Source organism: Balearica regulorum, chromosome 17 (genome assembly GCF_011004875.1).
Source record: "Balearica regulorum gibbericeps isolate bBalReg1 chromosome 17, bBalReg1.pri, whole genome shotgun sequence".
Lineage (NCBI taxonomy): Eukaryota > Metazoa > Chordata > Aves > Gruiformes > Gruidae > Balearica > Balearica regulorum.
Window position 1 is genome coordinate 14,906,563 of NC_046200.1, and position 26,943 is coordinate 14,933,505.

General features: G+C 60.1%; 1 protein-coding gene and 1 non-coding gene across 6 annotated transcripts; both read right to left on the bottom strand.

Annotated features, from left to right (window-relative positions):
- Positions 1-726: 726 nt before the first annotated feature.
- Positions 727-26,840, bottom strand: AP1B1 (adaptor related protein complex 1 subunit beta 1). Of its 5 annotated transcripts, XM_075769300.1 has the most exons (24): positions 26,792-26,840; positions 21,225-21,338; positions 19,783-19,845; positions 18,650-18,755; positions 16,762-16,897; positions 15,742-15,987; positions 15,048-15,238; positions 14,307-14,528; positions 12,789-12,909; positions 12,492-12,587; positions 11,350-11,465; positions 10,355-10,520; positions 9,363-9,461; positions 8,708-8,967; positions 8,085-8,286; positions 7,125-7,145; positions 6,762-6,791; positions 6,501-6,647; positions 5,883-6,028; positions 5,170-5,299; positions 4,495-4,579; positions 3,982-4,068; positions 3,125-3,279; positions 727-1,901 (listed from the first exon to the last, which is right to left on the bottom strand). In XM_075769300.1, the coding sequence occupies exons 3-24, from the start codon at positions 19,817-19,819 to the stop codon at positions 1,827-1,829; spliced, it is 2,874 nt and encodes a 957-aa protein (XP_075625415.1). In that variant the 5' UTR covers positions 19,820-19,845; positions 21,225-21,338; positions 26,792-26,840; the 3' UTR covers positions 727-1,826. The 5 variants fall into 5 exon arrangements, with proteins under 5 accessions (XP_075625415.1, XP_075625419.1, XP_075625420.1 ...); XM_075769304.1 differs by lacking the exons at positions 6,762-6,791; positions 7,125-7,145; XM_075769305.1 differs by lacking the exons at positions 7,125-7,145; positions 26,792-26,840 and having other exon boundaries at positions 730-1,901.
- Positions 5,663-5,765, bottom strand: LOC142604325 (small nucleolar RNA SNORD125). Its single transcript, XR_012838201.1, has one exon. It is a non-coding gene; the product is annotated as a small nucleolar RNA SNORD125 (small nucleolar RNA).
- Positions 26,841-26,943: the final 103 nt, after the last annotated feature.

The window sequence follows — 26,943 nt, forward strand, 5'->3', positions numbered from 1 at the left end:
GCATCTGTCCTGGGGGTGCAAAACCCTGGGGGGGGAGGAATTAGGACCTGCTGAGGGGGAGCCAGCGGTGAGCAGAGACCCCCAAGTCTGAGGGAAGGGGGTTCTGTGGGACCAGGGAGGGAAGAGCTGGGGTGAAGGTTGGCCCCAACGCTGCAGCCGTGGGGACCCCTCCGCATCCCCAAAGCCCTCGGGGCTGCTGAGAGCTGCTCACCCCGGGGCACGGCCACGCTCTGCGCTGCCCAAGTGGGGTCGGCCGTGGTTGTGGGTCACAGACCTGCTGGTGGGGGCCGTCCTGCTCTGACTGTGGGGGTCCCAAAGCAGGGTGCCCACCACAGCCCCCCCCCCCCACCCCATGCCTGCCTGCATCTCCCCTGGGAGAGGGGTGTCCCAAAGCAGTGCCAGTGCCCAGGGGGGTGCCTGGTGCCACAGCTGTCACCCCATGGGGACCGGCTGCACCTCCTGGGGACCCTGCACTTGTCCCCAAGCCCAGGAGGGACTCCCGGACCGGGGCAGGACCCCACAGCCAGGGAGGTTCTGAGCACAGGACCGAGAGCTGCTGCTCGACCTCTCCCAGGACCATCCTGTCCCTTCGGTCCCTGGCCCCCAGCCCCGGAGAGGGTGTATCTCCTGCCTGGGAGGGCAGGGCACTGCCCAGAGGAAGCTCACAGCATCCCCAACCTGGGGTACCCCGAGCTGGGTCCCTGCCCTGACCCACCTGACAGCAGCTCCGTGGGCAGATGTCACCTTTATTCAACGTTCGCTTAAAACAAGTGAACATACAATATATTTATATTTTATATATTAGGTATTTCCTGCACCCAACGCTTCTAGTTAGGGGTGACCCATGGCTTTATTTCTGGGGAAAAGGGGGAAAAGGAGTAGTGTCACTGCTGGGGAAGGCAGGGCATCCACACCAGCACCCATGGGTGACAGAGGGAGCTGTGGGGCTGGATGGAGGAGTGGCTGCCCCAGTTTGGGGGGCAGAGTGGGGTGAGGGTAGCGTGAGTTGATGCTCAGAGCCCTCCCAGCCCTGCTGCAGGGGCTGGATGGGGCTGGAAAAGCCCTTTTTTTTTTTACTGCACATGGCTCAAATTTGGGATCCTCGAGCCCTTCTGGGACCTTTGGAAACAGCTCCTGGGGGCACAGAGGAAGACCCCCTCCAAAGGGATGGGGGCTCACCCACAGCTCCCCTGAACCAGGGGACAAAACGAGGGACAGCCAGGAGCTGCCGCAGCAGCGGGAAGAAACCAAAGCTGTTTCCCCACGTGCTCCGGGGTGCACCAAGCCCTGAGCCCCCCCAGGGCTCCGGTGGGATCTGCAGCCAGAGCCACTCAAGCCCACCGGCACCAAACAGGCTCCGAGCGAGCCCCAGGGTGCTGATCCCAGGGCTGAGGGGTGCTGAACCCTCCACCGGACCCAGCACCAGTGGGGAGGTGGATTTTTGCAGGGTGGGGGGGGCACGTGGGGGAGGAAGAGAGCAGCTCCCCATGCACGGCAGCTTGATTAAAAAAAAAAAAAAAAAAAAAGCAGTCACAAGGACTTGGAGGGTGAAACAAGGGCTCTTGAGGGGGAGACATGAGCAAGGAGGACACCGCATTACTCACACACAGATTTCTACAGGGATGCAGGGACTGGCCGGGACACCCCTGCCCTCCTCCCCGCCAGAGATGGGAACACCGGCTCCATTTTCAGAGCCCCAGGGCTGGAAGGAGATTTCCCAGGGGCTGGTTCCTTGGCAGAAAGGAAAGGAGACATGCACACGGGTCCTGCCCCGCTTCCTCGGGCGGGAAAGGGAGGAGAGGAGGAGGATGGGCTGCAACAGCACCTTAGTTCTTCAGGATGGTTTCGTAGGCTTGGTAGATGTACTGGGACACCTCCGGCGCTCGGCATTTCAGGGACAACTGTGGGGAGAGAGGAGGTCACGGCCTCTTGCCCCACGCCGGTGAGCCACCAGCCCCAAAGCACAAAGCCCTGCATGCTGCAGCAACCCCCCTACGGGGCACGGAGCGGCCTCAGCTCCTTCTTTCGGCTGGATAAAAGAAGATATTAAAAGGCAACGAGCCCCCTAACCGCCCTCCCCGGGCTGCTGGTGCTCCCTCCGCCCGGCTGAGGAGCGGAAACATCCACATGCAGCGCAGGCAGGGAGGGCAGGGAGCAGGCAGAGGCGTGCACACGCTTCATCTCTTGGGGTTTGATTCACTGCCCGTAGCTCGAGGGTGAACGGTTCCGCCAAAGGCATCTTCCCTCTCTTAGGTGGTACAAGCCCCCTTTGGTTATTTGCTCAGAAATTAAATATTAAACGACCCTGAACTCAATTAGTTCCTCAGCCCACAGGCGAGCAGGGACAGCTCAGCACAGAGGTGCTGGGCAGGGAATCCTCCGGGACTTGCAGCTATCCTCATCCCAAGTGAGCCCAGGAGGGTGGCAGGAACACCCCGACCCTCCGAAACGTTCACCTCCAACGAAGCTGCGCCCTCGGCGCCGGCCCCGTGCCAGCCCTGCCAGGAGGGAGAGGCCAGAAGCACCGGGAGACACGCGGGGCTGGCAGGGCAGCCGGCAGGCAGGTAAAAACATCGGGGGAGAAATAATCAGGCAGCAGCCAGAGACAGCCCAAAGCCGGGGTAAAAACCAGTCTGCTAACCTCCAAATCCTGCAAGAGCGCGCAGGGCGGCGAGGGCGGGCAGGCAGCAGGGATGGAGATACAGAGAGAGGTGAGTCAAGGCGACACAGCTCATCCCAACCCAAAGAAAACAGGCTGCGACGAAGGGGACGGGATGGGGAGAGCAGGACATCGAAACGGTTTGTGCCTGACACGAGGACGGACCTCTGCTCCGAGGCTGTTTGCAGCTGCGGTCACGCTGCCCCGCACCCCAGGTGGAGCCGGGCATGCCCCGGGAAGGGAACGGACTTGGGGGTTTCTTATCGTAATGGAGATGTGTCGGTGGGCTGGGACCTCTCTGCTTCCTTTAGCTGCCACCACGGTGCCTCCCCGGTGCTGGGAGGGCAGCCCGCAGGACCACCTGGCCCGACCCAAGCTCTGAGCGGGGAAGGCAGGGAGGGCAGCAGGGCGGGCAGCAATCTCGGCTCGGGGCTGTTTCGGAGGCAGGCAGGGAAAAGGGCATACCGTGAAGCTGGGATTGCCGGGCTGGATCCTGAGCTCTGCCAGCACCCAGATGCCGTTGGTGAGCTTCAGGGACTGGTAGAGCATGTCTTGGCCCTCCACGTTCCTCTTGGCGATGGTGAAGATGTTGCTGCCTTGGAGCTTGCTGCTAACGGCATCTGCGCGGGAGGAGAGAGCTGCTGCGGGGGCTGCTCGGCGCCAGGCTGAGCATCAGCTCCCTTCGGACCTGCTCCCACCCCATCTCCTCCCCCCCCTTCCCCACCTTACCACACAGCACATCCAAAACCCGCCAGCCCCTCGCAGCGAGGAGAAGGGCTCTATTCAACCGGGCTCCCGGGCCCTCCCCGGGGAGAGCGGGCAACAGCCCAGACCTCAATTCACAAGCGGAGCCGCCCCGCTTTGCTCCACAAAGGTCAGCTCGCTGCTGCCAGCGGGACTGAAAGGACTTGGCTGTCCCTGCCCAGGGTTTGCACGCCCCGCTTGGCACCAGATCTCCCGGAGAAAGAGCTGGGAGAGCCAGGAAGCGCCGGAGAGCCTGGCCGCAGCTCCTGCCCACTGCTGCCTGCTCTGCCTGCGAGCACGGGACCGCTGCCCTGCCCGTGGGTTGGCCAGGAGAGGCTGCTGCAAGGCTGGGCAGCGTCGGGGCTGCATGATCCAGTTCAGCTGCTTCTTGCTGCAGCTAGACCGGTGGCCAAGTTTCTAGAACTAGCTAACGGCAAGCAAAGCAGCAGCTCCTTCCCGGAGACATGGGGTGGGCACAGGGGGAAAGAGCTCCCGTCTCCCAGCAGTCTGAGCTGGGATAACTGGGATGAGCTGGTCACCAGCCGCAAGCCACGTCCTTCTGAAGGGTTTGGACCCACCTGTGTTGAGGGAACAGTCTTTGATCTGGAACTGCGCCTCGTTCTCGTTGGGAATGTCCTTCCAAGTGGCCAGGAACATCTGCCGCTCTGCGGCAAGGAATGAGACCAACACAGTGATGAAGCTACGAGATCAGCCGCCCTCCCCCAAGGGTGGTACAATACAAGGGTCACGCTGCCACATCACCGGCGGCTCAAGGGATCTCATCCTGCCACGCTGCCACCCCCTCCAGCAGCTTCCCAAGATCAACCACGTTCCTGCTGCCTGCTTTGGGGGGTTAGCAAGCTACGCTGGCTCAGGGAATGGGCTGGTGAGTACCAGAGAAGGCAAAAGCAGCAGTGAGGAGTTAGAAGGTGGCTCAGGCCATCTCAGGTAGCCATAGCTCGGTCGTGTTGGCATGGCAATGTCCTGGCCAGGGGCATCTGGCTCCTCACAGCTCCCCGCTCTGATGGCCGGGCTGGGATGGCACCTACAGACTGGTGGCAGAAGTGCCCCTTGCAGCAGTCACAACTCACCCATCTTCCCGTCCTCCACGAAGAGGATGTGCAACGGGTACAGGGTGCTGAAGTAGAAGACGTCAATGTTGTTTTTCACAGCGACCTGGGATGGAAGGACACGTGGACGTCAACACCTCCGACCTACAGCAGGCGAGCAGTTCCCAAACCGAGGATCACATCCCACCGTACACCACCGATCCCTCTCGAGCCGAGTGTCACCCAGCCATTATCAGAGGCAGGAGAGTGACAGCTGCCTGAAGGAGCCAGAGAGGCCAGCACCCATGCCCAGGGCGCTCCCAGGTGTGCTGCTGTCCCCAGTGTGTAAGGGAAACGTGGGAGCTGTGGGGGCTGCACCCCCTTAGCCCGCCCTCCCCGCTCCCTCCTAGGAGCCACAGCTCCACCACCTCCCCCCGCGCTGGGACACCGCCAGCAGATGCTCAGCGGCTCTGCCGCGTGTCAGCGAGCATCCTCCGCCGTGGATGAAGCAGTCTGCGTGGAGCTGGATGTCAAATCGGAGTCAGGCTGAGCTCTGACAGCAGAGAGGTGATGAGCTGAGCGTTTCTTCTCGCCTGGTTCCTGCCATCGGACCTCCTTCCCTCCAGCTGCTGCCCGAGGGAGCACACTCACCCCGGGGCATCCTCTGCCTCATCCCCAGCTCCCCAGGAGGGGAAGAGACCCCCGGGCATGACCCACCTGGAGATTGTTCAGGGGGTCCATCTTCATGACAGAGCCAACAGTGTTCAGCGGAAGGGAGATCTCCACGGACTGGTTGGGGGCAAGAGGCGCATGGACCTGGAGAGGAGCCGCCGGGGCCAGGCCAAAGCTGGGGGAACACCGAGGAGGGCAGGGGGTCAGGGTGGGGGGCAGCAGCTGAGGGCAGAAGGCACTGCCCATCCGCTCCGGGCCAACCTCAGTACTCCCTGCCTTCCTCCACACACACCCCAGGAACACCCCAGCTCATCTTGCTGTCCCTGCGCAGTCCAGGACCGGGCTGGCTCCTGCCCTGCCCACCCTGGGCCAATAACAGGTAGCCCCAAAAATCTCACCCCTTCCTCCTATGCAGATTCACACCATTTTTAGCGTTCCTGCACAATTCTCTCAGGGCCATCCCTTGTTACGTCCCTCCGAGGGAAAAGGAAGCATCGGTTCACCAGGAGGACAAATAATGGGACGGTGGACAGACCCCAGAGGAACGGCCTCTTCAGTCAACTTCTTAGAGGCTTTGGTTTCATGATCATCACCACCACAGCCATCAGAGAGAAGGGTCATCACGTGAGGCTGTTCCCAGCCCTCGCAGCCCCCATCCTCCCACCCTTTTCCACACGCAACCGCTCCAGGGCTGAGCTCGGAGGTGTCACGCAGCATCTTCACTGGTCGCTGCAGAGCAAGCCCAGGAGGGACCTCACCTGTTACGGTTGAACTGGATGGCGAAGTCGGACATGACCTGCAGAGCCTTGTTTGTTAGCACCAGGTCCATGGAGATGGAGCCCACCTGCCGGCTGAAGGTGCCGGAGATCTCCAGCCCCTTGGCTTTCATGGCGGGGAGCCAGACCTGGGTTAAGGAGACAAGAAACCCTTGGGTTTTTACCCAAAGCAAACCCTTCGGTGCTTTCCAGCCTGGCAGAGCCGGCAGGGTGTTGGTAAAGCAGGGCAGATCGTGGCTACTGAGACACAGTGGGTACAGGCAGAGTCACCCTCGCCCCAGCCAGGGCTGCAGGATGCTCCTGCCACCTCCTCTAAACCTTACCCCACACACCGGGAAACAGCACGACCCCAAAAATCAGAGACGTAACCTGACAGATCCCTGCGCTCCCCTCTGCTTAGGGCTCTGGGCCACCCAGGGGGAACCCACAAATCGCCTCTGCCCCTATCCCCGCACCCAGCCAAGCGCTACAGCATCCTCCATCTGCAGACCACCGCCCTCACCCAGCTTGCTACCACGCTTGTCTTCTGCCTCCCCGCCCCGGGGATCGGGGTCTCTGCCCTCCCTAATGCTGCAGCTGGGGCTCAGCTGCCCCACTCACCGTTTTGGGTGCCACGTAGGATCCTGACAGGGTCCCCACCCCACCAGTGAGGTCGAAGAGGTCTCCCAGGCCGCTGCCGAGGGGTGCCCCCAGGTTCGCGGGCATCGCCGTGCTGGGGGCCGGTGCGAAGCCAGCGCTGCCACCCATCTGCGGGGGACAAAGGGAACGGGTTACGGGGAGCACCGCGGGGCGGGGGAGAGGAGGAGGAGGAGGAGGATGCAGAGGGTGAGAGAAGGGTACGGGCACGAAGGGCACACTCACGGCAGGGCTGCCTCCCACATCGCTTCGCAGCTGCAAGAGAAGAAAGGGGCGTCAGCAGGGGCAGGGGCCAGCGCGCCAAGGGCACAGGGGTCTCACGACGCGCCCCATCGTCAAGGGCGCTTTCTAGAAGCATCAGCATGAGCTAGCGAGGGCCCAGGGTCAATAGGGATGCTCCAGTGGTCCCAGAGCTGGCGTGCCAGGAGCTGTTTGGGGGTCTGGCTGTCCCCAGAGGGAAGCGAGGTGTCACTGGAGCACCAAACAGGAGGGCTCAGGCTGCACGAGGGGAGCAGGGGTGGCTGGGGGCAGACACGGGCGCTGGGGCTACGCATGGCCAAAAGGACTAAGAAAAGGGCTGATCCATACCCCTTCCGACTCGTCCCCCATCTCCAAGCAGAAGCAGGCAAGGTGGAGAGAAGAGCCAGCCGCATGCAGAGACAAGCCACAGGAGAGAAGAGACAAAAAAACCAGAGAGACAAGAGAAGGGGAGGAGGGAAGAGAGGTTAGTCCCACCGCACTGCCAACACATCCATCTGTCCATCCGTGGCTGTCCTGGAGCCCTGGGACAGAGCGTGACTGCGGTGTCTCGTCCCCACGCTCAGCACCAGCCCGTTCCCAAACTCTGCACGCCCAGCAAAGAGCCAGGGAGCACTTGGGGGATGATGGAGCAGGAGAGGCAGCAGGTGAAGAGCCATCAGTGCTGCTTCTCCTTAGGGAAATATCTGCTGGATTTTATCAGCAGTGGAGAAAACTCCAAACTCTTTTCCTTTGAGGAGCTCGGACCATCACCGGCACCCGTGGGGCAGGTGATCACAACCAGGAGAGGTTTCCATCCCTCCTCAACCTGCAGCTAAACCACTTCTTGGTTTGTGTTCCCAGGAGGACAAGGTGTCACCGCCAGATCTTTCAGCACAGGAGATGCCTGTTAAAGCATCCCATGGGCTGGGAGCGGGCACGTCCCGACCCCACAGGGTGGTTTAACGTGTGTCTCTGGGGTTCACAGGGGAACCCAGGAAGAGGAGTCACCCCTGCGGCACAGCACAGACAGTGGGAGCGCCTACACAGACCTCATGTACCGAGAGAAAAGGCACTCAGGAGCACTAACCCCCCACCCCTCTCCAGCCATCTGATGATGATGAGATAAATTAGGGCGCAGTGCCCCTCCGTCTTCACCAGCTGTAGGAGGAGAGGACTAGCCCAGATGTCTCCAGGTGGACAAGCCTGTCCCACCCCCAGGAGCTCCAGACAGGAGCCAGCATCAAACCCGGCACGATGCCACCAGTACAGCTGGGCATCGGGGAAGGAGCGCGCGGGGCTGCGACGTACCAGGCTGTCCAAGCCGCCTCCGAGGAGGTCCACAGCGCCCATCTGCACGGAGGAGGTGGCGATGGGAGGCCCACTCACCGGTGGGCCCAGGTCCAGGTTCAGCAGGTCACCCAGCAGGTCGCCCTGAGTGGGGATGACGGCCGGCTGCTCCGCCGCCTGCACCGCCGAGGGAGCTGCGTCGGGGCTCTCGGTGCTCTCGCTCCTAGAGGGAAGGACGAGGGAGAGACGTGAGACCCTGAGGGGCTCCAGCTGAGCCGACGCGAGGGCTGGGGGTCGCCCAGCTGGGCTTTGCGGCAAGAGTTCAAACAGATACCCCATGCCAGCATGGCTCCCAACACTTCAACACATTCTCATCAAGATCACATTCCACTTCAGTCTGAGATCACTCCTTCAGCCTTGTAAGGACAGTATTGAATCCATACAGCCCTGCTCCTATGGGGGAACCTCTCCTTGGGAGGGGGGGGCCTCAGCTCAGAGCACAGCGAACACAGCCAGCTCCACACGGTGCTGTGCATGGCCGTGGCAGTCCCACGGCTGCTTGGCTCATTGCCCATCGCAGGGATCCAGCCCTGAAACTCCCTGCACGGAGTGGGGAATCACCGCGGGGACGCGGAGATACTCACGAGCCCGTTCGCGGAGGCAAGCTCTTGTGCACGACCCCTCTGCTCCCCTCCACGAAGGCGCTGGGAGGTTTGTGATAGACGGAGGCCAGCGTCCCGATGTAGCAGATCAGCTCGTCCAGCAGCGTCGGCTCAATCAGATCCGTCTCCTCAGAGATGAGGGGTTTCTCCGCCAGCACCACCTCCTTGGCGGCCACGGGGTCGGTGGAGAGCAGGCGCCAGTAGATGTAGCCGCGGTCCCGCAGGTCGGGGTTGTCGGAGTCCTTCGAGGGGAAGCACGGGGGTTAGTGCCGAAGCCAGGGAAACCTGCAGCTACTACAGAGCTACTCAGAGCACCCTGGCCCTGTCCAAGTCCTGCTGTAGTATTAGAGGGATCACAAGGATAAAAGTTAAAGCTATTTATGTCACACCTCTGCTGTACAGAGGCTACGCTGCTTTGCTACTCCAGCCTGAGCAGGGAAACAGCACAAGATGCCTCCTGCGCTATGGCAGACCGTGTCCTCGCTCTCCAGGACTTTAACTATCATCTTTTCCAGAATTAAGCTCCAATTATCTGCCTCCCACCACGGGCGCTGCATTACCAAGCCACTCCCGCTGCCTCGGGGGGGATGGCGAAGCCCACGGGAAGCTCTTCCCCCGTGCAGGAGCCGTGACCCACCTGCGTGGCCAGGCTCAGCACCTGCTGCACCAGCTCCTGCGTCTCGGTGGGCTTCTTCAGAAACAGCTTCACGATGGCCGTCAGCAGCTGCAGCTGAACCTGCGGGTGGACAAACAGCGTTAGCGACAGACAGACAGACAAATCGCACCGTTTTTGTGCAAGAACACACGAGTTTTCCCCTGAATATGCTACAAGGACATAACCCCAACCTACCTCTCAAGGCACCAAACACACGGTGACCACTTAAGCAGCGGTGACAAGTGTCAGGGCACACTTGCATGGCTCCCAGCCAGGTCTGCAGCTCGTTTCAAGCCGATTAACGCACCCTCAGACCGGCAGAGCCACAGGTTGACACAGAGGTTACTGGGCAAGATCTTGGGACTGGGTTACACGGTCCCACAAGGGTGAAGGCCAGAGCATCCTCGGACTTCTATGAGGATAAGCAGCAGCGATTCACCTCCGACGGTCCCTTTGGACCTGAGACACAGCGGCCAGGATCACTGGCTTTGCTATTTTGCATTTACAGACTTTCCCCTGTTCGCCGTGACTTAGTTTCATGGTTTTTTTGCACAAGGAGTTGTAGGAAGTTTCCATAGATGAAACCCCCCAGAATTTCCAAAGGCAAAACCTCAGCTGCCCTGACAAAAGGAGCAGGCACGTCCCTCTGCTCATTTCAGTTGTCTGCTTTCCAGCTCCAAAGGGCTGATCCTGTCCTGGCACAGAGGAATGACCAGTTGGTCCTTCCCAACAATTAAGGGCACCATTGTGGTGGCATTTCATGGGCCACATTCTACACCCAAAGCCACGATGGGACACCTCTGCCCCAAGCACCTGCAAGAAAAAACACCTTCATGACCCTGCTAGAGCAAATTGCTTCGTTACACCCCGATTAGCACAAGCTTTGTCACAGTGTCACCCCTCAAGCAGCTGGTCCTGCTGGCAGCCAGATGCCCCTCCATCGCGTAGGGGGCTGTCCCACCGTCCCACCGCACCTGGGTGCTCTCATCATGGAAGCCCTCCAGGAAGCTCTCCAGCAGCTCGTCGGCGTTGTCAATCCGCTCGGCGTACTCTCCCACGATCCAGATCATGGCAGCCCGGGCCTCGGGCTCGTCCAGGGAGTCGAGGTTCTCGCAGAGGGTGGCGATCACGCTCTCGTACCTTCCCGAGGAGAGGACACGCATTCACCAACAGCAAGAAACTTGAATCCGAGCTCCGCTCTAACTCCAAACCACATCCCATCACCCTCAGCAGAACCAGGACATCGCCGAGGGCGCTGCCAAGAGCTGTGGGCACTGTCCCCTCTCCCCAGAGCTGCAGCACAGCGTGACACTGCCCATGCTGATCCCTCTCCAGTGTGTTCCCCTGCTTGCCAGCCCCACTGGTGAATTAACTTCTCGGCCCCGCTCATCTGGCCTCTGCTGTCTCTGCAGCAGCTCTGAGTCACCGGCTACTCACACAGAGCTCCCATTCATTACTAATTCAGTTCATTAGTATTTATTACCACTATTAGCACACGACTTCCTGATCACGCAGTTGCCTATTCATCCTGGCTCAGCACTCCCCTCCTCCTGTCACCCTCGCTCCAGCATCAGGATGGCTGAATTAAGAGCCAGAGGTGGTTTATGCTGACGTGAGGGACCTCAAAGTCTCTGGCAACCCCTGTCCGTTTGGGTGTCTGGATCTGGGATTGCCATCGTGGGGCTGGGGACGTCCCCTGGGCTGGGGATGGCTTTCCTGCCCCCAGCTTAACTCTCGGGGCTGCACTGACCCATGATCTCAACCCCGACTGGCAAAAAACAAAAGCCACCTTCACTGCAGGGAGGCTCCAAGTGGCTTCACCACCAAGCATCCCACCAGGAGGGAGCAGCAGCCCATCCCTCGCCCATGCCGGGGTCCTTGTAGGGCCCCCCCAAGCACAGAGGGGCAGAAAGAGCCCGTCTAGGACCGGGAGCATCCCCCCCGAGGCTCGCAGGCAGCCGCCACGCACTTGTTGGGGTACTTGCGGAAGATGTCCTTGATGACGACAATGGCCTCCTGCACCACGTAGTTGACTTTGGTCTGGATGAGGTCGAGCAGGGTGCTGACACAGCGCTCAGCCGATTGCTGTAGGAGGTACAGGGTCAGTCAAGCGGCGATGCTCTTACGTCCCCATCCCAAAGCCCACCTTGCACCCCCTCCTTGATGCCTTATCCCCTCCATAGCTCCCCCAAACACAACCCAGACCAGAACGGGGGACACACAAGCGTGGTCTCCCCTTTCCAGCCAGGTCTGGCTCCTCCTCATCCCACTCACACGCCCCCAGAGCCTCCCTTTTCCCCCACGGGATGCATTTCAGGCCAGAGGGTGCAGGAGCACAGCAGCAAGCCCAGACCTCAGCTTGCGGGGGCAGCAGCATCTTCCACCTTGCCTTGGTTTGGATCTGCACAGCTACATGGCTCAGCGTTACCAGAGAGGGAAAAACAGAGCTAGTGCCATGGTGATAAATCCCCCCGGGAGAGGCTGGCTTCACTGTGGAAAGGAGGGATCGCTCTAACGGCAGAGCCAGGCCAGCTCAGCAAAGCTCCAGCGCGTCTCCTCCTGCCTCTCACCGGTGTCGAGCGGTTTGTCTCAGGTGAGCGAGGACGCTCTGCATAAACCCGGCGCAGTATCAACCGGCCGAAAGCCACGCGACCTCGCCTGTGCGCCTGCCTGAACCTGGGCCACGCAGAGTTTTTAACAATCCCCTTCTTCAAACTACCCCCGAGGGGAAGTAAAGTCTCCTAGCGCCCCAGGAAGGGATTAGCTCCCTCCCAGCCCCCCCATGGTCCCCAAATCCACTCGTATCATCCGCTGCATTACAACATCGGGCACGGCCGCAGGCAGCTGGGTCTGCAATGGAGCACAGGGCAGGCAGGGATCCTAAACCAGCTCCAGCTGCAAGGGGTAAGGGGATGAAATACCCTCCTCACACCCCATACGTGCTCCATGGAACTACTGTGGCTCAGCCCCAGGCCCACAAAGACTCCAGCTCGACAGGGCAGCCCTCACTCCTGGGGCAGGATGACCTCCAGCTCATCCAACACACGCTGGAGCGCGATGCCTTGCCGTAGCCACAGCTGCCATCGGCACCCGAAGCGACCCGACCCTCACCTCCACCTTGATGGCACAGCGGCCGATGGCTCGAACCGCCTTCCTCACAAAGTCCACATCCACCTCCGTGGCGTATTCCTTCAGCTCTGCCAGCACCTGCCGGAGGGGACAAGGCAGTGAGAGTCCGGCAGCAAGAAAAAGCCACCAGAAAAGCAGGGCGGTGACCCAGCAGAAGCAGCCTGGGTGGTACAGCTACTCCCGTTGGCATCCGGCAAAGCTGGGTCGAGGATTTCTCGAGCAAATCCCCTCTCCGCACCCCCCTCAGTGCCCACCCAGCACGGTCTGGCAGACCCTGACCTGAGCAATGTTGGCCTGAGAAGCCAGGCGGATCATGATGTCCAGCTTCTCTAGTTTGACGTAGATGGGGTCGTTGTACTTCACAAAGAAGACCTTCATCTCGTGCTTCAGGATCTCGGGCCTGGAGGACAACGAGAGGCAGCGATTCAGGGAGACACACACTCCTTCACTTTGACCACAAAAAGGCATGAAAAATCTTCCAGAAAACATGTGGGGGTTTTTCCAGAGCTTTCTGGACACTTGATACTGCCATTGGATGATTTCTCTTGCGGCAGATGCAAGATCTGAGCTCTGCTCCCACCTCCAGGCTCTGACCCAGGCAGCGATCAGCAGACAAAGCAGTGCAAAAAGGGAGCTGTCCTCCCCAAAAAGCTGCACACCGCTCAGGAGACGGAGGGGGATTCATTGGCCTGACCCTGCAGCCAGCTAATGCCCTGACTCCCTGCAAATTTGTTACTCCATTAGCCAGCTATAAGCATGAATCATCACTCCCCGGTCGAGGCTGGAGCGGGGATGAAGGCTTGAGGTCACCGAGGACACAAACTGGGGAAACTCAGAGCCAGAGCAGCTCTGAGCCAGGAGGACAAGGCTCCTTGGCCGTAAGCACAACGTTTTGGGGGCCCGTTCAATACCAAGGAATCCAAGATACCGTGATTTTCCTCTCCCAGAACTCTGTCCCTTGGCTCCCCTTCGCTGACGCACAGGGGACAGAACATAACCTTGCCGCAAACAAAGCCCAGACGCAAGGCAACAGGGGACGGTTGTCTTGCCAAGGTTGGAAGGGATGTCTCGGGGGGAGCAGGGATGTAAACCCAGACCCCAGGGCTAGGCTGGACCTTTCTCACCAGATCCTCCTCTCTCTAAGCTGGGACAGAGATAGGCCAGGTCCGGCTCCAAGGAGCCAACCTGCCTTCCACATTCCCGCTCCCAGGGACACTAATTGCTTTCCACTTCTCTCAGAAATTGCTGCTATTTTTAATAGACAACCACGGTGATAACCGGTAGGACAACAAATCATCTGACTGGGGCTGTCGCTGCGGAGCGTGGCTCTCCAGCTGGCCAGTTCCGCTCGGGGCACACGTGTGGGGCCTCGGACACCTCCTGCCCACCAGCAAGTTTAGATCAAAGGGACAGAAGGATTCTCAGCACTTATTCAAAGCGGATGACTGCATAGAGACAAGCTGACACCACAAAAATTCCTCACTAAACATTTAATGACTAAACCAAAGCCTCAGCTTTTTGCCTTTCCATCCTTTGCTCCCCTAAACAACCAATAAATTAAAATAAACCCCTCCTGGAGATCCTGGCTTAGCTCCCTGCCCGTTGCCGATTCTGTGCTCCCAGCCCTCGGATTTTAAATAGAGAATTAAAAAAAAAAAAACCCTCATACAACGGGTTGTGTCGGCAAAGCCTCGACACCGCTGCAGTCAGAGGGGTTGAAGCACTGAGAAGCAGGACCCGTAGAGAAGAGGGGAAGCCCGAGCCAGGCCGTCCCTCCTGCCACGCCGGGGCACCCACCTCTTCTGCACGATGAGGTTGATGTTGCGGAGAGCCACGTACTGCAGCTCGGGCTCTGCGGACAGCAAGGTGACCAGCGGCGGGGCCAGCTTCTTTAGTAGCGTGCCGTAATAATCCAGGTCCTTCGAGAGCATCTCCATGAACTTCATCAGCACCTTCACCGCCGAGAGCACCACCGCCGAGTTGGCGTGGGACAGCCGGGGCGTCACCCGCTCGCAAATGCTGGCGGTGTCGGAGGGGAAGGAGAAGGGAAAGGAAACGATCACGGCCCGTCTCCCTGCTTAAAGATTGCTGCTCGTACCGATGAAGAACAAGGCACTGGCAGAGTTTGCAGCAGGACACCTGAGCGGTGCTCAAGACCTTCCCAAGAGGTGCTGAAATGGCTCTTCAACACCCCGGTGACAGTTATGTCCTGGCCTTTACAAAACCCTATCGCAGTGACCCCCTTTCCGAGCTCCCTAGTGCCCGTCCTCCCCTGCTGCGCGGTAAGGCCACATTTTAAGCGTCTCGAGAAGCACGATCCCAGTGCCAGGAAGGGGACAGGGACCATGGTAGTCCCCGGGTGGTTCTGCCCAAGTCCCACCTCCTGCAGCGGGATGCCGAGGATCAGGAACACGAAGATATGTGGAGAACGGGCCGTAGCGATACCATCCATCCCCTGACCCTTTCCAGCCGCGCTCTGGCTGGTCTGTGGTGCCCTGATGGCAGCGCTGCCCCAGCAGCACCCAGAGCCTCCCTCACCTCTGGGCTTCCCGGTCATCCTTTGGCATGTAGTTCGCCAGGCAGTCCAGGATGAAGATCTGGCCCCACTCGGTGCATTCGTTCAAGGCAGTGAGCAGCTTGTTGATGGACTGGGGGTTGAGGTCCAGGAGGTTACTGCTTGGGTGAGACTCCGCTATCTCCGAGAGAGCTGCTACTGCGTTGGCCACTACCTGCCAGGGGGGACAGGGGCACACATTAGGTGACAGCAAGCGTTAGGTGACACCAAATGCGGTTCAAGAGCCTGGGGGAAAGCTGGTGCGAGAGGACGAGCTGCATCCTCGGTATCGGCACCTCGCATCCCAGCGACATCTGGGCACCAGCTTCTCTTCCCCACCAGCTGATCCTCAGAAGATGAGCAATCATCACCAGTGCGGTCCCACCACCCACGCCACATCTCCAACAGTTCGCACATGTTGAGCAGGAGTCAGCCTTGGCCCCGTGCCCGGCGTGGAGGAGCCCCCTCTCGCTCCCCTTCCCCAGGCAGCTCCGCAGAGCCCCATCGCTTTCCGCGGCAGCTCCCGGGCTGGCAGTTACGCCTGTGGCAAGATCTGAAGAGCAGTAAAGGCTGGGGGAAGAGAAACCCTGGGGAAAGCAGGCTTTAAAGTCACTCACATCTGGGGAACTGCTGCTCAAATGAAGAGAAGAGAGGATGGAGAGGGCAAAAAATAATCACCATGGGGTTGGAGTCCGAGATGAGGTCCTTAAGGGTGTCCAGGAAGCCCTGGTCCTCCACCAGCTGGGCATTGATGTCGTGGAGCTTCGCCACACAGACGGCTGCTGTCTTGCGTACATAAGGGTCCTCGTCCTTCAGGCACTTCCGCAGGGGCTCACAGAGATACTCCGTTATCTTGTCCACGCGGATGCAGCCCATGGTCCGCACAGCCAGAGCCCGGATCAGAGGGTTTGGGTCCTCGCAGTCCTGTGGGGTGAGAGAGGAAGGTTAGATTTCCTCTCCTTGAATCACAGGCATCAAGTAGTGGCTTCGGGACCTCCATTCTCATTTGGGTACCCGAAGTCTACAGGTTTTATCACTCAGCTCTGAAGAGTAAGTCACCCAAGTGAGAGGTTCGATCGCTTGTTCTGCCATCTGGCACTCAGTTTTAATGCCATCACTCCAAACACACCTCCAGGAATCTGATGCCTACATCACTTACACCGAGGATCTGAAGTCAGCTGCCACCCTGCAGAACAGCCATCTCACCTGGGAAATGCATCTATGGGGTTTATTGTGTGGGGTTTTTTCTTCCTAAAAAGCCAAAACTCCCTCTAATGCCCACCAAACCTTTTCACAAAGTCATTTGGCAATATCTTGGCTCCTAACAAACATGTTCTTCAGTCCCCAGCTCCAACTGGAAGATCACAAGGGCTTTTCCAGCTGCAGAGACTTCAACGTGTAAGCTCACATGATGGCAGTTTGATCACGGGAGCTGCCCACAACCGAACCCACCACTGACAGATCAAGTGGCACAGTTCGGCTGCCAAGAAAGTGTTTTTCTTCTGCATTACCCGACAAATTTACTCAGTTATTTAGAACTAGTGGAGCCTTTAACTCCTGAAGGGAGAGGTTTTGGAAACCTGCTCCCTTCTTTGGAGCGGGGTACAGAGCAGCTTAGTGAAAGCGGGGATGCACACAGTGGGCTGAAGCGACCCGCTGCAGCGTGCGGCGCTCAGGCACGCGGCCCTCCCCTCTCACCTTCACGAAGGTGTTCACCGCCATGATGGCCATGTCCGGCTGGCTCTTGGCATAGTTCATCAGGTAGAGGTAAACCAGCTTCTTCAGCTCCAGGTTGTCCGTCTGCATGCAGTTCACCACGTCCGGGAAGAGAGCGCTGAAACACAAAGCACCTCCGTGAAGGCGGGACACGGCCACGCTGCCCACGGCACCCCACGCTTCCCCAGGCCGTCCCCTTCCCAGAGCTGAACCCTCTGCTGAAGCCACAGAACCCCAGGCTCTCCCAGGACCTGAGCCCACCCTGCAGCAGATGTGGTTAAATTACCCATCCCCAGCGGGGTTTGTTAATGGATCTGGATCCCAATCAGCTCAAAACGGCCCCTGACGGACAGAAACTGAGCTCTCCCGCGCGGCTCTGCTGTATCCCAGTTCCAGTGCGTGCCCGCTGCCCCAGGAGAAAGCGCAACATCACTCAGCCGCCCCGGACGTGGAAGACGAGCCGTTCCCCCCCTCGCCTTCTGCACAACCCCTTCCACGCGGCCCTACCAAAACCCTCCTCTGCTTTTGCGGACGTTAAACCTGTCCTGCTGCAAACTGCTGAGCGCTCGCCCCACGTCCCACGCTAGAAACATCACGTTAGAGAAGTAAACGCCCAGGACGGAGCGGAGCTGCCTGCACGGAGCTGGGGGCTTTCCCCTTCTCAAACCTCATCCCGGTGAGTACCAAGTGCCCTACAACTGCGGGATGCCAGAGATGCTGTTTCACCACAGGCGATAAAGTCAGGCCAATTAGACTATTAAAGACAGAGACAGACCAATTAAACCACCTGAGGAGAGGCAATCAAGATCAGAGGGCTAACGCAGGAGTTATCCCACCCCGACAGATGTCCCTTGGCTCCTGGAAGCTTCTCTGCTGCTGCAAACCCAGCCATCGCTTACTGGATCAAAGCCGGGGTCCCCTAAACCTGGGGTGCTGCGCTTTGCTACTTCTCTCGCAGAGCTTCCGCTGCCGGCACCCACCTCGGCTGCTCTTACCCCAGGTTCAACCAGGCTTCCCTGGCACCTCCCAGGGAGGGGGGAACTTTGTAGACTGCTTTCTTGCAGCCTAAAATACACACACCCCCCCCCAAAAAAAATAAAAATGGGCTGCCACAACCGATATTTCCTTTCCAATCAACGTAGCTGCTGCTGAGCACTGACCAGCCTCGGGCAAGTCCCTGCCACGTCCGGTGTCATCTTCTCCACGGTGGCGCCAAGACAGAGCGTTACCTGCTGCTGCAAGTGCTCTGGGAGCCGAGGGTGCGCCGGTTTTCCAAACACAGAGCCCAGGCTGTGCTTTTCCTCCTCCATCTACTCTCAAACGCACCATTAAAAGCCAAGCGCTGATGTTGCGTGTAATGCCAAAGGTGTGCGGGGACGGGCCCGCGCGGGGAGGAGGGGACGGAGGGGCCACGTGCTGCTCAGACGGATAAAGGAGAAGAGGGAAAAGCAGCCGTCTGACCTTTTGGACTGGAGTGGTTGCAAAAAAGCTTATCGACACCAAGGCAGAGACACCGACTCTCTGCCATAAAGGCTCAGAGGGGGTTTCTGCTTGTTTTTAGTAACACTTGAACGAAGCAGCAATAATCCCAACAAACTTAGCAGCAGCCAGACCAATCCTCTTTTAGCCAGATTACTACCAAAGCCAGGCAAGTCCCCGCCGGCCAGACGGCCACGCTTACACAAACGTTTTCCTCCCCTAGCAGGAGGAATAGCTGCGGCCAGGAGCTCCCTCGGTCCTCACCAGAGACAAAAAACCAGCACGAAAGCCCCACTGGAGGCAAGAAGGGAAAACAGGAGCCCACAAGCCATCCGAGCACGCTCCCGGTATGATTTGGCCCAGGCATGCCCGGCACAGCACCGCCACGCACCTGACATCTTTGCCGACAGTCATGGACGCGATCACCTTCTTCACGGCCTCCTTCTTCTTCTCCTTCTTGTCGCTGTTCAGTTCGGCTTTCAGCTCAAAAATCTCCCCTGGAGGAAGGGGAAAAGGGGGAGCTCAGGGTACGGGGCACCCACCCACCGGGTGCTGCTCCCAGGGGAGGGTGAGCACAGCTCCCACCCGCTGCGTGCCGGGGCTCCTTTGCCAGCTCCAGGGTGCCAGGAGCTGGAAAGGGAGATTTAACTTCCCAAATGTCTCTCGCCAAGGGCCGGGGCCGCTCTGGGGGCTGAGCTCTCACCCGCAGAAACGGAGACGAGCGTGCTGGTGCATCCCTGCAGCTTCTTCAGCCCCACGAGAGCCCCAGAGGGCTTTAGGGATGGGAGATGCTGCAGGATGATGAGCACGAGCACCCCACACCTCAAGCACAGGACACAGGGTTTATCTGGCGGGTATTTTTGGCTGCGGGGCAGTTATCCCAGCACGCAGCGAAGCCCCAGCCCCACACACAGCTCTGAGGAGGCCCTCGCCTACCCGCAGAGCCCACCGCAGCCTGGGTGACGGTGAACCCAGGTGGATTTTGGGAACTGCTCCTCAAGCCCCTGCAAGGGATGGTGGCTCCCAAATCCTGCTCCGCACGCAGCAGCAATCCCCCAGCCCAGCACCTCGCTGGGGGTGACCAGCGGGCTCTGGACCCAGCCAAAGGGCATCGGCTCCCACCCCGAGCAATTTATTCACTCCCGGGCGGGCGGATTGAAAAGGAAGATGCCACATGGTTTCCTCCACATTAAGCACTTTGCAGACCAAGGAATCAAGTCAAACACCCCAAGCGCTTATCTCCCAGCCCAGGGGAGCTCGAGGTCATGCCCCACAGCCGCTCCTGAGCTGCTAAAGCCGATAACCCAGCTGCCAGCCACCTCGTCTGGGTTCAGGGGGCTGGTGACAAGGTGCTCTGACCCCACGACAGCCCAGGAGCCACCCTGGCAGCATGGGAGCAAGGAGCAGGGTGTCAGCCACAGCTTCCCACTGCAGGGACAGCCCTCCCCGCCTGGCTCATACAGCTGAAAGAAAAGCCTGATTATTTGGGGGAAAATTGAGTGACCTTCCCGTTCCTTCTCTTACCTTTCTTTGTGGTGGTGAAGTACTTCGAGTCCGTCATGGTGGTCTCCAGCTAGCCGCACGTCCCTGGGAGGAGAGGCAGATCAGAGAGGTTGAGAGTTGATAATTTCCTTGCTGAGGTCGCTACGGAGAGCTCCAGGAAGGAAAAGAGCTTGGGATCTCATGGGAAGAGTCACAAGGAGATGAAACACCCGGAGAAGCCCTCGGCTACTGCGCTGCTGGGGGAGCCTGGTCCCCAGGGGAGGGTGAGCGCCTCGCAGCCACGCCGGCACGCCGCGGGCTCTGCCGATGAGTGAGGAATCAGCTGGTTCGCTAACAAGGATGTGGAGGAGGAGGAGGAGGAGGAAGGCAGTTGCTGAACACTCCAGCGTTCACCCCTGCTTAGGCTCCAGCCCCATTTGCTTCTCTCACCAGCAGCAGCAGCAGCCGCTTTGCTCGCCCCATCCCACGCGGAGCTGGGCAGCCCTCGTCCCCGCAGCGAGGGCTCAGCCAGTCTCCCCCGGGTTTGTGCCTCCTCATCCGAGAAACACTTTTCTAGGGGAAAACTTACCCCCAGCCCTCCCTCACACCTGCACAGGGAACAGCTCTGGGATGGGAAGAGAAACCCAAGGCTCAGACCAACGCCGGAGCGAGGGAACAGCGCAGCCGAGAGGGCCACGAGTCTGCCAGAGCCTGACCGAGCACGCCAACAAGATCAAAAGGAGCCTCTTCCAGAAACCCTCCCTGCTCCAGCAGCTTTGCTTTAAATTCAAAAGGCGTGAGGTTTCTGCCCAGCGCTTGGGGCTATATTATATAATTCAGGCAGTTTAGGGCAGATTTACGGCTTGGCCGGCTGAAGAAGCCCGACATGCAGGCGGCAGATAGCACTTCTTAAAGGTCAGCGGGGATTTGTCGCCGACGGCCGTTTCACCCATCTTTCCTTCAACAGCAAAGAAACCAGAGGAGCGTCCTTGAAAGCCCGCAGTGGCCTTGCTGTTTTGGAGGGGCAGGAGCACAGAAAGCAAAGCCAAGTGGAAAAAAAAAAACAAAAAAAAAAAAAAAAGAGCTTGCAAATGGTTTTAAAATGTAAATGAGCATCTTGAAAGCCAAATGCAGCAATCCCCTGCAAGCGCACAAGATGCGGCCAGAGAAACTGTGTCCTCTGTTCCCTGTCCAAGCTGGGATAGGGATCCCCAACAGGGATAAAAAGAAAATCTGGGGAAAATCTGGGGGCTGAGCCCGCCAGGCAGAGCACACAGCCAGAGCCAGCCTGGTGGGCAGTAAGAAAGAAAGGATTTGCGTCGGTTCGGGGCTCGCTTTGGGTGTTGGCAGCGCGTTTCCAACGCTGTTACAGAGGGGGCAAGTCTGCCACCGTGTTACCCCAGCCCTGCCGAGGCTGCCCCGTGAGCAAACCGCTTCCCGGGCAGCCTCGTCTAAGACACGACACTCCTCTCTGCTTCAGTTACCTGGGATTTATTCAGAGCCTTTTTTCCCCCCCTAGGTCGACGGCTCTCCAGCGAACAGCGGGAGCTCCCAGGCTGCGCCGCAGCAGCTCTCTGCGCCTCACTGCAGATCCCGTCCTGCGAGAGAGGGAGGAAGGAGGATTTACTGCAGTCCCTCCGATTCCACCGACCTGGCTCACAGTCAGCCCTGCTCTGCAGAAGTGCCTGGAAAGCAAACTTGAAGCCTACCAGGGAATTTCTGCAGCCGGCTCAGAGACATGAATCACGTCTGCTGCTTTCCTGCAGCTTCTCGGTTTCCCAGAGCCCCCGGGTACCGCAGTGTGTTTTAGCCATCCAAAACCCCACTAATTTCAGAGACGGAGCTGGCCACTCATCTCCCACGCTCCTTTAAGCCCTGCAGTGCCGACGGCAGCCTCCAAAAAACAAATCGCCGCCACCGCCGCCTCCTCCTCCAGCCTGAGCTCGAGAATTAAGGCGCGCTCCTTGCTCCCCACACCAACACCTCAACCTTGCTGGGGGCAGGACCAGACTTGAAGCAACCCAGCGCCTCGAGCAGGGTGACGAGAAGCCGAGCAAGGCTCCAAACACCCGCCAAAGCTGGGTGCTCAGCACCCCGCACCGTCTGCGTTCCCCCAGGCTGACCAAGGGCGACGAGGCAGGGCTGCCCGCCAGCCCCGGGATGCGACTGCCGCTGGCACAGCCCTGCTGAAGGTGAATTCCCCTGAGCTCAGCCCTTGGGCAGGGTCCAACGCTGCTGCCTGGCTCCAGTTTTAAGGATGGCAAAGGAAACGGTTCAGGGACTGCAGAGCAGCTCTTGCGTTACCCCATCTCTTCAGCCAGCTTGAACTGGGCAAAGGGATGGATGGGGTGCCAGGCCCCCCTCTCCCAAGCCCGACAGTAAATAAGGAAGATTTCTGGCACGTAGGAGCGGGAGGGGGTGTCAGATCCAGAGCCAACAGCCTCGATCATCTCATTTGGGCAAATCTGATCATTTAGAGTCGTTACGGAGAGTTGCAAACACTCTGCCCTTGCTAAACACCTCGCAAGCAAAAACGGGCGGCAGGAGCTCATAGCAACCAGGCAGGGAGATGGCAGCAAGCGTTCGCTGCGTGGCACAGAGCTGGGAGCCGAGCACAGGTGTTTGCTCCCCCCCCCCAGCTCCAGCAATCCCCACCGAGCTCCTTTCCAGGCTGGGAAAAATGTCCCGGCACTTACTGATCTCCCGGCGAGGGGCTGAGCGGAGCAGCGGCTCCAACAGCCGGGAGCAAGGCCAGCTCTCAGAAAAAGCAGGGTGGGACTGGATGCAAGATTTGCAGTGACAAAAGGCAGAAGACAAAAAGCCCCTGACCTTGTGGCGGCTCAAATTTTACCCTTTATCTTCTTGCCAAATGTATTTTAAGCTGGTCTTGCCAACTGGATTCAAGGGGTTGAAAGCATTTGTAAGGATTTGGTAGCAAAAGAGCGGCTGGGCGGTGGAGCACCCAGAGCTCACCCACACCTCGCTCAGGCGCCTCGGGTCCATTTTGTGCCTTTGCAGTGGCCCAAACCTGCACCCTCCCAGGCGTTTGATCCCGATCGTATTCACCCGGGACGACCGAATTCAGGAGCCCCAGAAGACCCAGAGCAACACTGCTCTCCTGAGACCCCCGGCATGACCACGGCCACGTCGTTCTACCTCCCACGCTCCCCCTCCACCTGTCTCGGGGTGCCAAACACCGTCCACGTTCACACAGCACGCAGCAGCAGGGTCCTGCCAGGTGCTGCCACAGACACCTTCCCTGACGGACGCAGCTTTAACCGGGTTATTTCGCTCCTGTCAGCGGCACCAAGGAACCCGTGGTCCAGCTGGAAGAAGCACCGAGGTTTGGAAGAGCCGATTTGCTGCTGCTCACGAAGCGCTTTGAGGCTGAAGGAGAAGCCAGCGCTCCTGCGGCTGAGCACACACGGCTAAAGGTGGGACAGCCCGTTCCCCCCAGGACCCGCCTGTCAGAGCTGCCCGGTGATGCACCCGTACGGGCACAGCACGGTCCAAACCCCCTCCTCGACCTCAGCCCCTTGGGGCAGGAACGCGGCAGAGCTCAGCCGTCCCCTTCCTCCCGGCTGCCACACCAGCGGGCTCCCAAAATTCAGCCATCCCGGGTGAATAAGACGCTCCTAAAGCCGAGATACAGCAGCAAACGTGGCACGGTGCTGCTCGCCGAGGCGGGCGCTGCCAGCGGGTTCCCGGGGATGACACCGATGCCAAATAAGCCATCACTGGTGCTACTCATTTTCTCTTACGGTGAGGGGAAGAAGAAAACTCGTTAGCGACCCCCAGCTACTTCTACCACCCTGTTTTAGGCCAATTCCTCCATCCTTGAAGGCTGAGATGTTGCTGACAGGAGGTTTTCAGCTGCCTGCAGTAGAAAGCCGCCGCCTGGGAAGGGATGCGGGGAAAGCGCTGCTGCTGCCGCTCTTCCAGAGGAACGAGCCATCCGAGCACCACGCGAGCATTCAAACCGTGCCCAGGACAACCTGGGTGCCTGGTTATTACGGCGAGAGGGCTCGCCGTAGCTCCACCGATCCCTCTCCAGACTCTGTGACAGCCCAGAACAGGAATTTACTGGCTGACAGTAAGTTTAGATCTACCCAGCCTGGCGTGTGTCCTCAGGAGGGTCCAACGAGGCAAGCGGGAAGGGAAGGAAGGAAGCAAACGCAGGGAGACGCATCCGCCCCAGCCCCGCGCAAACACGCGCCCTCCGTGCGTCGGGGAGCATGCGTTGGCACCCACAGCGGAGGGAGAGGCAAAGAGGAGCGGGAACTCGAAGGGCAAGCTTCTAGGAAACAGCTCATCAAGAAAACAGCAGGTCGGCTGAGGGTTACCAGGGACGGAAAACTCCCACGAGCGAGCAACGCTCCCTCTCGCAGCTGCAAATAAAACACGTGAGGTGGATCAGGAAAACCCGAAGGCGGCACAGGTAAACAAAACTAAGGCAGGCTAAGAAAACCCCCTAAATATCGAGACTGGTAACCAAAGCCGTGGGGACGTCACGTAGCTATTCCCCGTTGATACGAAGCGACTTCAAGCCAACACAAAAGGCCAGGCAGGCGTGAGAGGGTGATGGCTCCCCACACCTCCGAGCAGCACTGCACGTCCCCGGCCTCAGCGAATAAACCCCCTGGAGCCGGGACAGACACCACTGGGGAAAGATAAAAACCGTGGAAGATAAAAAGCGTGGAAGAGGAGAACAAGCGGCTGAGAATGCGAGAGCTGGCAGCTAAAGAGCCTCGTGCTGATCCCAATTATTTTTTCCTCCTTACTCACAGCAGCAAAGTGCCGTGGAATATCCCCGTCCTGCAGACGGTGCGTAGCCGTGGGCACAGCTCCCTCCCCGTGCTCGACCATACCTCTGCCCCACACCTCTCCCCGGCACAAAGCCCCAGGGGCTCACGTGAGCCCCACGCACACTCCGTAGGGCAAAAGATATTTTTGCTAAGGACTGGCCTGACTTAAGCCAGTCCTAGCTCGTGCTCAGCCCTGCGGCACGCAGCAACGCGGGGCTGTGAGCCTGCTGCTGCATCCCGAGCTCGGCTCAGCCCTTCGCATCTCCCCGCGGAAGGGCCCAGGACCGTTCCATCCGCCGTGCCCTGCCGCAGAACAACCCACCTGCGCTGCCACGGCACAGGCACCACCCCGAGGGTTGGCAAGACCCTGCGGCTCCCGCCGAAAGTAGAGCGAGTAGTAAAAATACCCCCCAGCCCTCCTCTCCCAGCAGGAACTTCCCAAAGCCAGCAAGCACCACAAATTATCCTGCATCTTGGAGAATAAAAGCCACCGATTAAGAGCAGCGCCGAGCGCAGACGACAGTCTGTGAACCCAGCGGGCTGGCAGCCAGCGCGTCCTCTCGCAAATCCGAGTTACCGAGTGACCCGCAGGCTTTCCGAGAGGGTCCGTTTCCCGCCAACCAACAGGTTAAGGTGCCCCCGGTTAGTAAGTAAGGGCTAAAAGCCCTGCCAGAGCTACTGTGCTGTTAGCAAGGTGCTCACAATCGTGACGGATCAATTAATTTGCTGAGCCACCACTTGAGCCACCCAAAACCCCTTTTAATTAACCCAGATTTAATTAACCCAGATGGCAGAAGGGCCACGAGAGCGGCTGTACGCAGAGCAAAGGAGTCACAACTGATACATCCCATCAACCAACAATCGGGGAATAAAACCCACAGACAAAGGGAAGTCCTGAGGCGTTCCCTGCACCACACGCTGCCGGGCAAAGCCGCACGGGGGGATCCCAGCGCTGCGGGGCCCAAAGCATCGTGCTCCGGGGAGCCGGGCGGGGATTTCAGGCAGCACGAGCCCAGAGCGGGATAACGCCTCTGGCGTCAAACCCAAACACAGAGACGCCAAGGACCTCGTTCGGAGGCAAACTAGATTGAACCAACTGCTTATCCAAGGCACCTACTTGACCTCCTATCTAACCTTAAGCTGTTTCACAGACTCCTTTTTATCAAGTTTAGGATTTTCTTCCCCCTAAAACCTCCACGGAGGAGGCAGCGAGCACTGGATATCCACCCAGGTGCCTCCCTGTCCGATGCGTGGCCAGATCCCAGCTCTTCCGTGGCTCAGCAGAGCCTGGTACCGACCTCTTCCCACGGCTCCGCACGGTGTCTTGCCGCGCTCCGAGCCACGGCGCTGCCCGCGCGGATGCCGGGCCCCACGAAGCGGGCACCGCCGGCAGCAATGGCTTTCAGCCCCCAAAGCCGCCCCAGCCCCGCAGCAGCCCCAGCCTCCTCCACCCAAAAGCAGCGGCAGGGCGGGGAGCAGGAGCGGGTTCCCCCTTTCCCCAGGCACCCACAGCCCCCGGGCCGTTGTGCCCGCCAGCTCCCGAGTCCTTCCCCGTCCTGCCCCAGAGCCGTGCGGCTCCAGGCCCCGCCGTGCCACGGGGGCTGCCCCGGCCATACCTGCTATAGCCAAGCGGCAGGGAAAGGGCCGCGGCCCTGGCAGCCGCCGCAGGCAGGAACCCCGCGCTCCGAGGGGCTCTGCGGCCAGGCGCGATGCCCGGCGCTGGCTCCGGCTGCTGGCGAGGACACGGTGCCCCGGGCAGAGGGGAGCAGGCACCGGGGCTGACCCCGGGCACCCACCCGGGATGGACCCGGAGGGCAGGGCTGGGACACGGAGCTACAGGAGGGCACGGGGAGAGGCCCGGGTGTCTGCTCACACCCCCCCCCCCCGGCACCCACCCGGGCTGCACCCACGGCGGGCTGCGGCCCTGGCCCGGGGGGACACGACACCTTGGGGGCTCCGCACCGCTGCCCGGGGCTTCTGGCTGCAGGTGCCCCGTGTGCTGCCGCGTCCGGGCAGGGGCCGAGGTGGGGAGGCTGCGCTGGGGGCGGGGGGGGGGGCAGGACAGGCCCAGGCCCGGGGGAACGGCCCGGCCCGGAGCGGGGCCCGCCGGTGGGGTAGCCTAGCCCGGGATGCGCACGGCCAGCAGCACCCACCGCCGGGAAGGGCCGTGCAGCGGGGTCACCTGCAGCGGCGGCGGCCGCCGGCTGGACCCAGCCCCGCCGCCCCCGGCCCGGCCCGGCCCGTACCTGCTACCGCCGCCCGCTGCCACCGGCCCAGCGGAAGTGAGCGCCGAGCGGGGGAGCACTTCCGGGGCGGGGGAAAGGGCGGGGCTAGGGCGGGGAGGGGCGTGGCCACAGCAGGAGGGGCGTGGCCACTGCGGGGAGGGCGGGGCTACGGC

Excerpts from the sequence above, each read along its gene's own strand:
- AP1B1 (XM_075769300.1), bottom strand. The coding sequence starts at position 19,819 with ATGACGGACTCGAAGTACTTCACCACCACAAAGAAAG. Across the intron at positions 18,756-19,782 it reads CTTCACCACCACAAAGAAAG|GGGAGATTTTTGAGCTGAAA; the intron begins GTAAGAGAAGGA and ends CCCTTCCTCCAG. Across the intron at positions 6,792-7,124 it reads TGGGGGACGAGTCGGAAGGG|CTGCGAAGCGATGTGGGAGG; the intron begins GTATGGATCAGC and ends CTTCTCTTGCAG.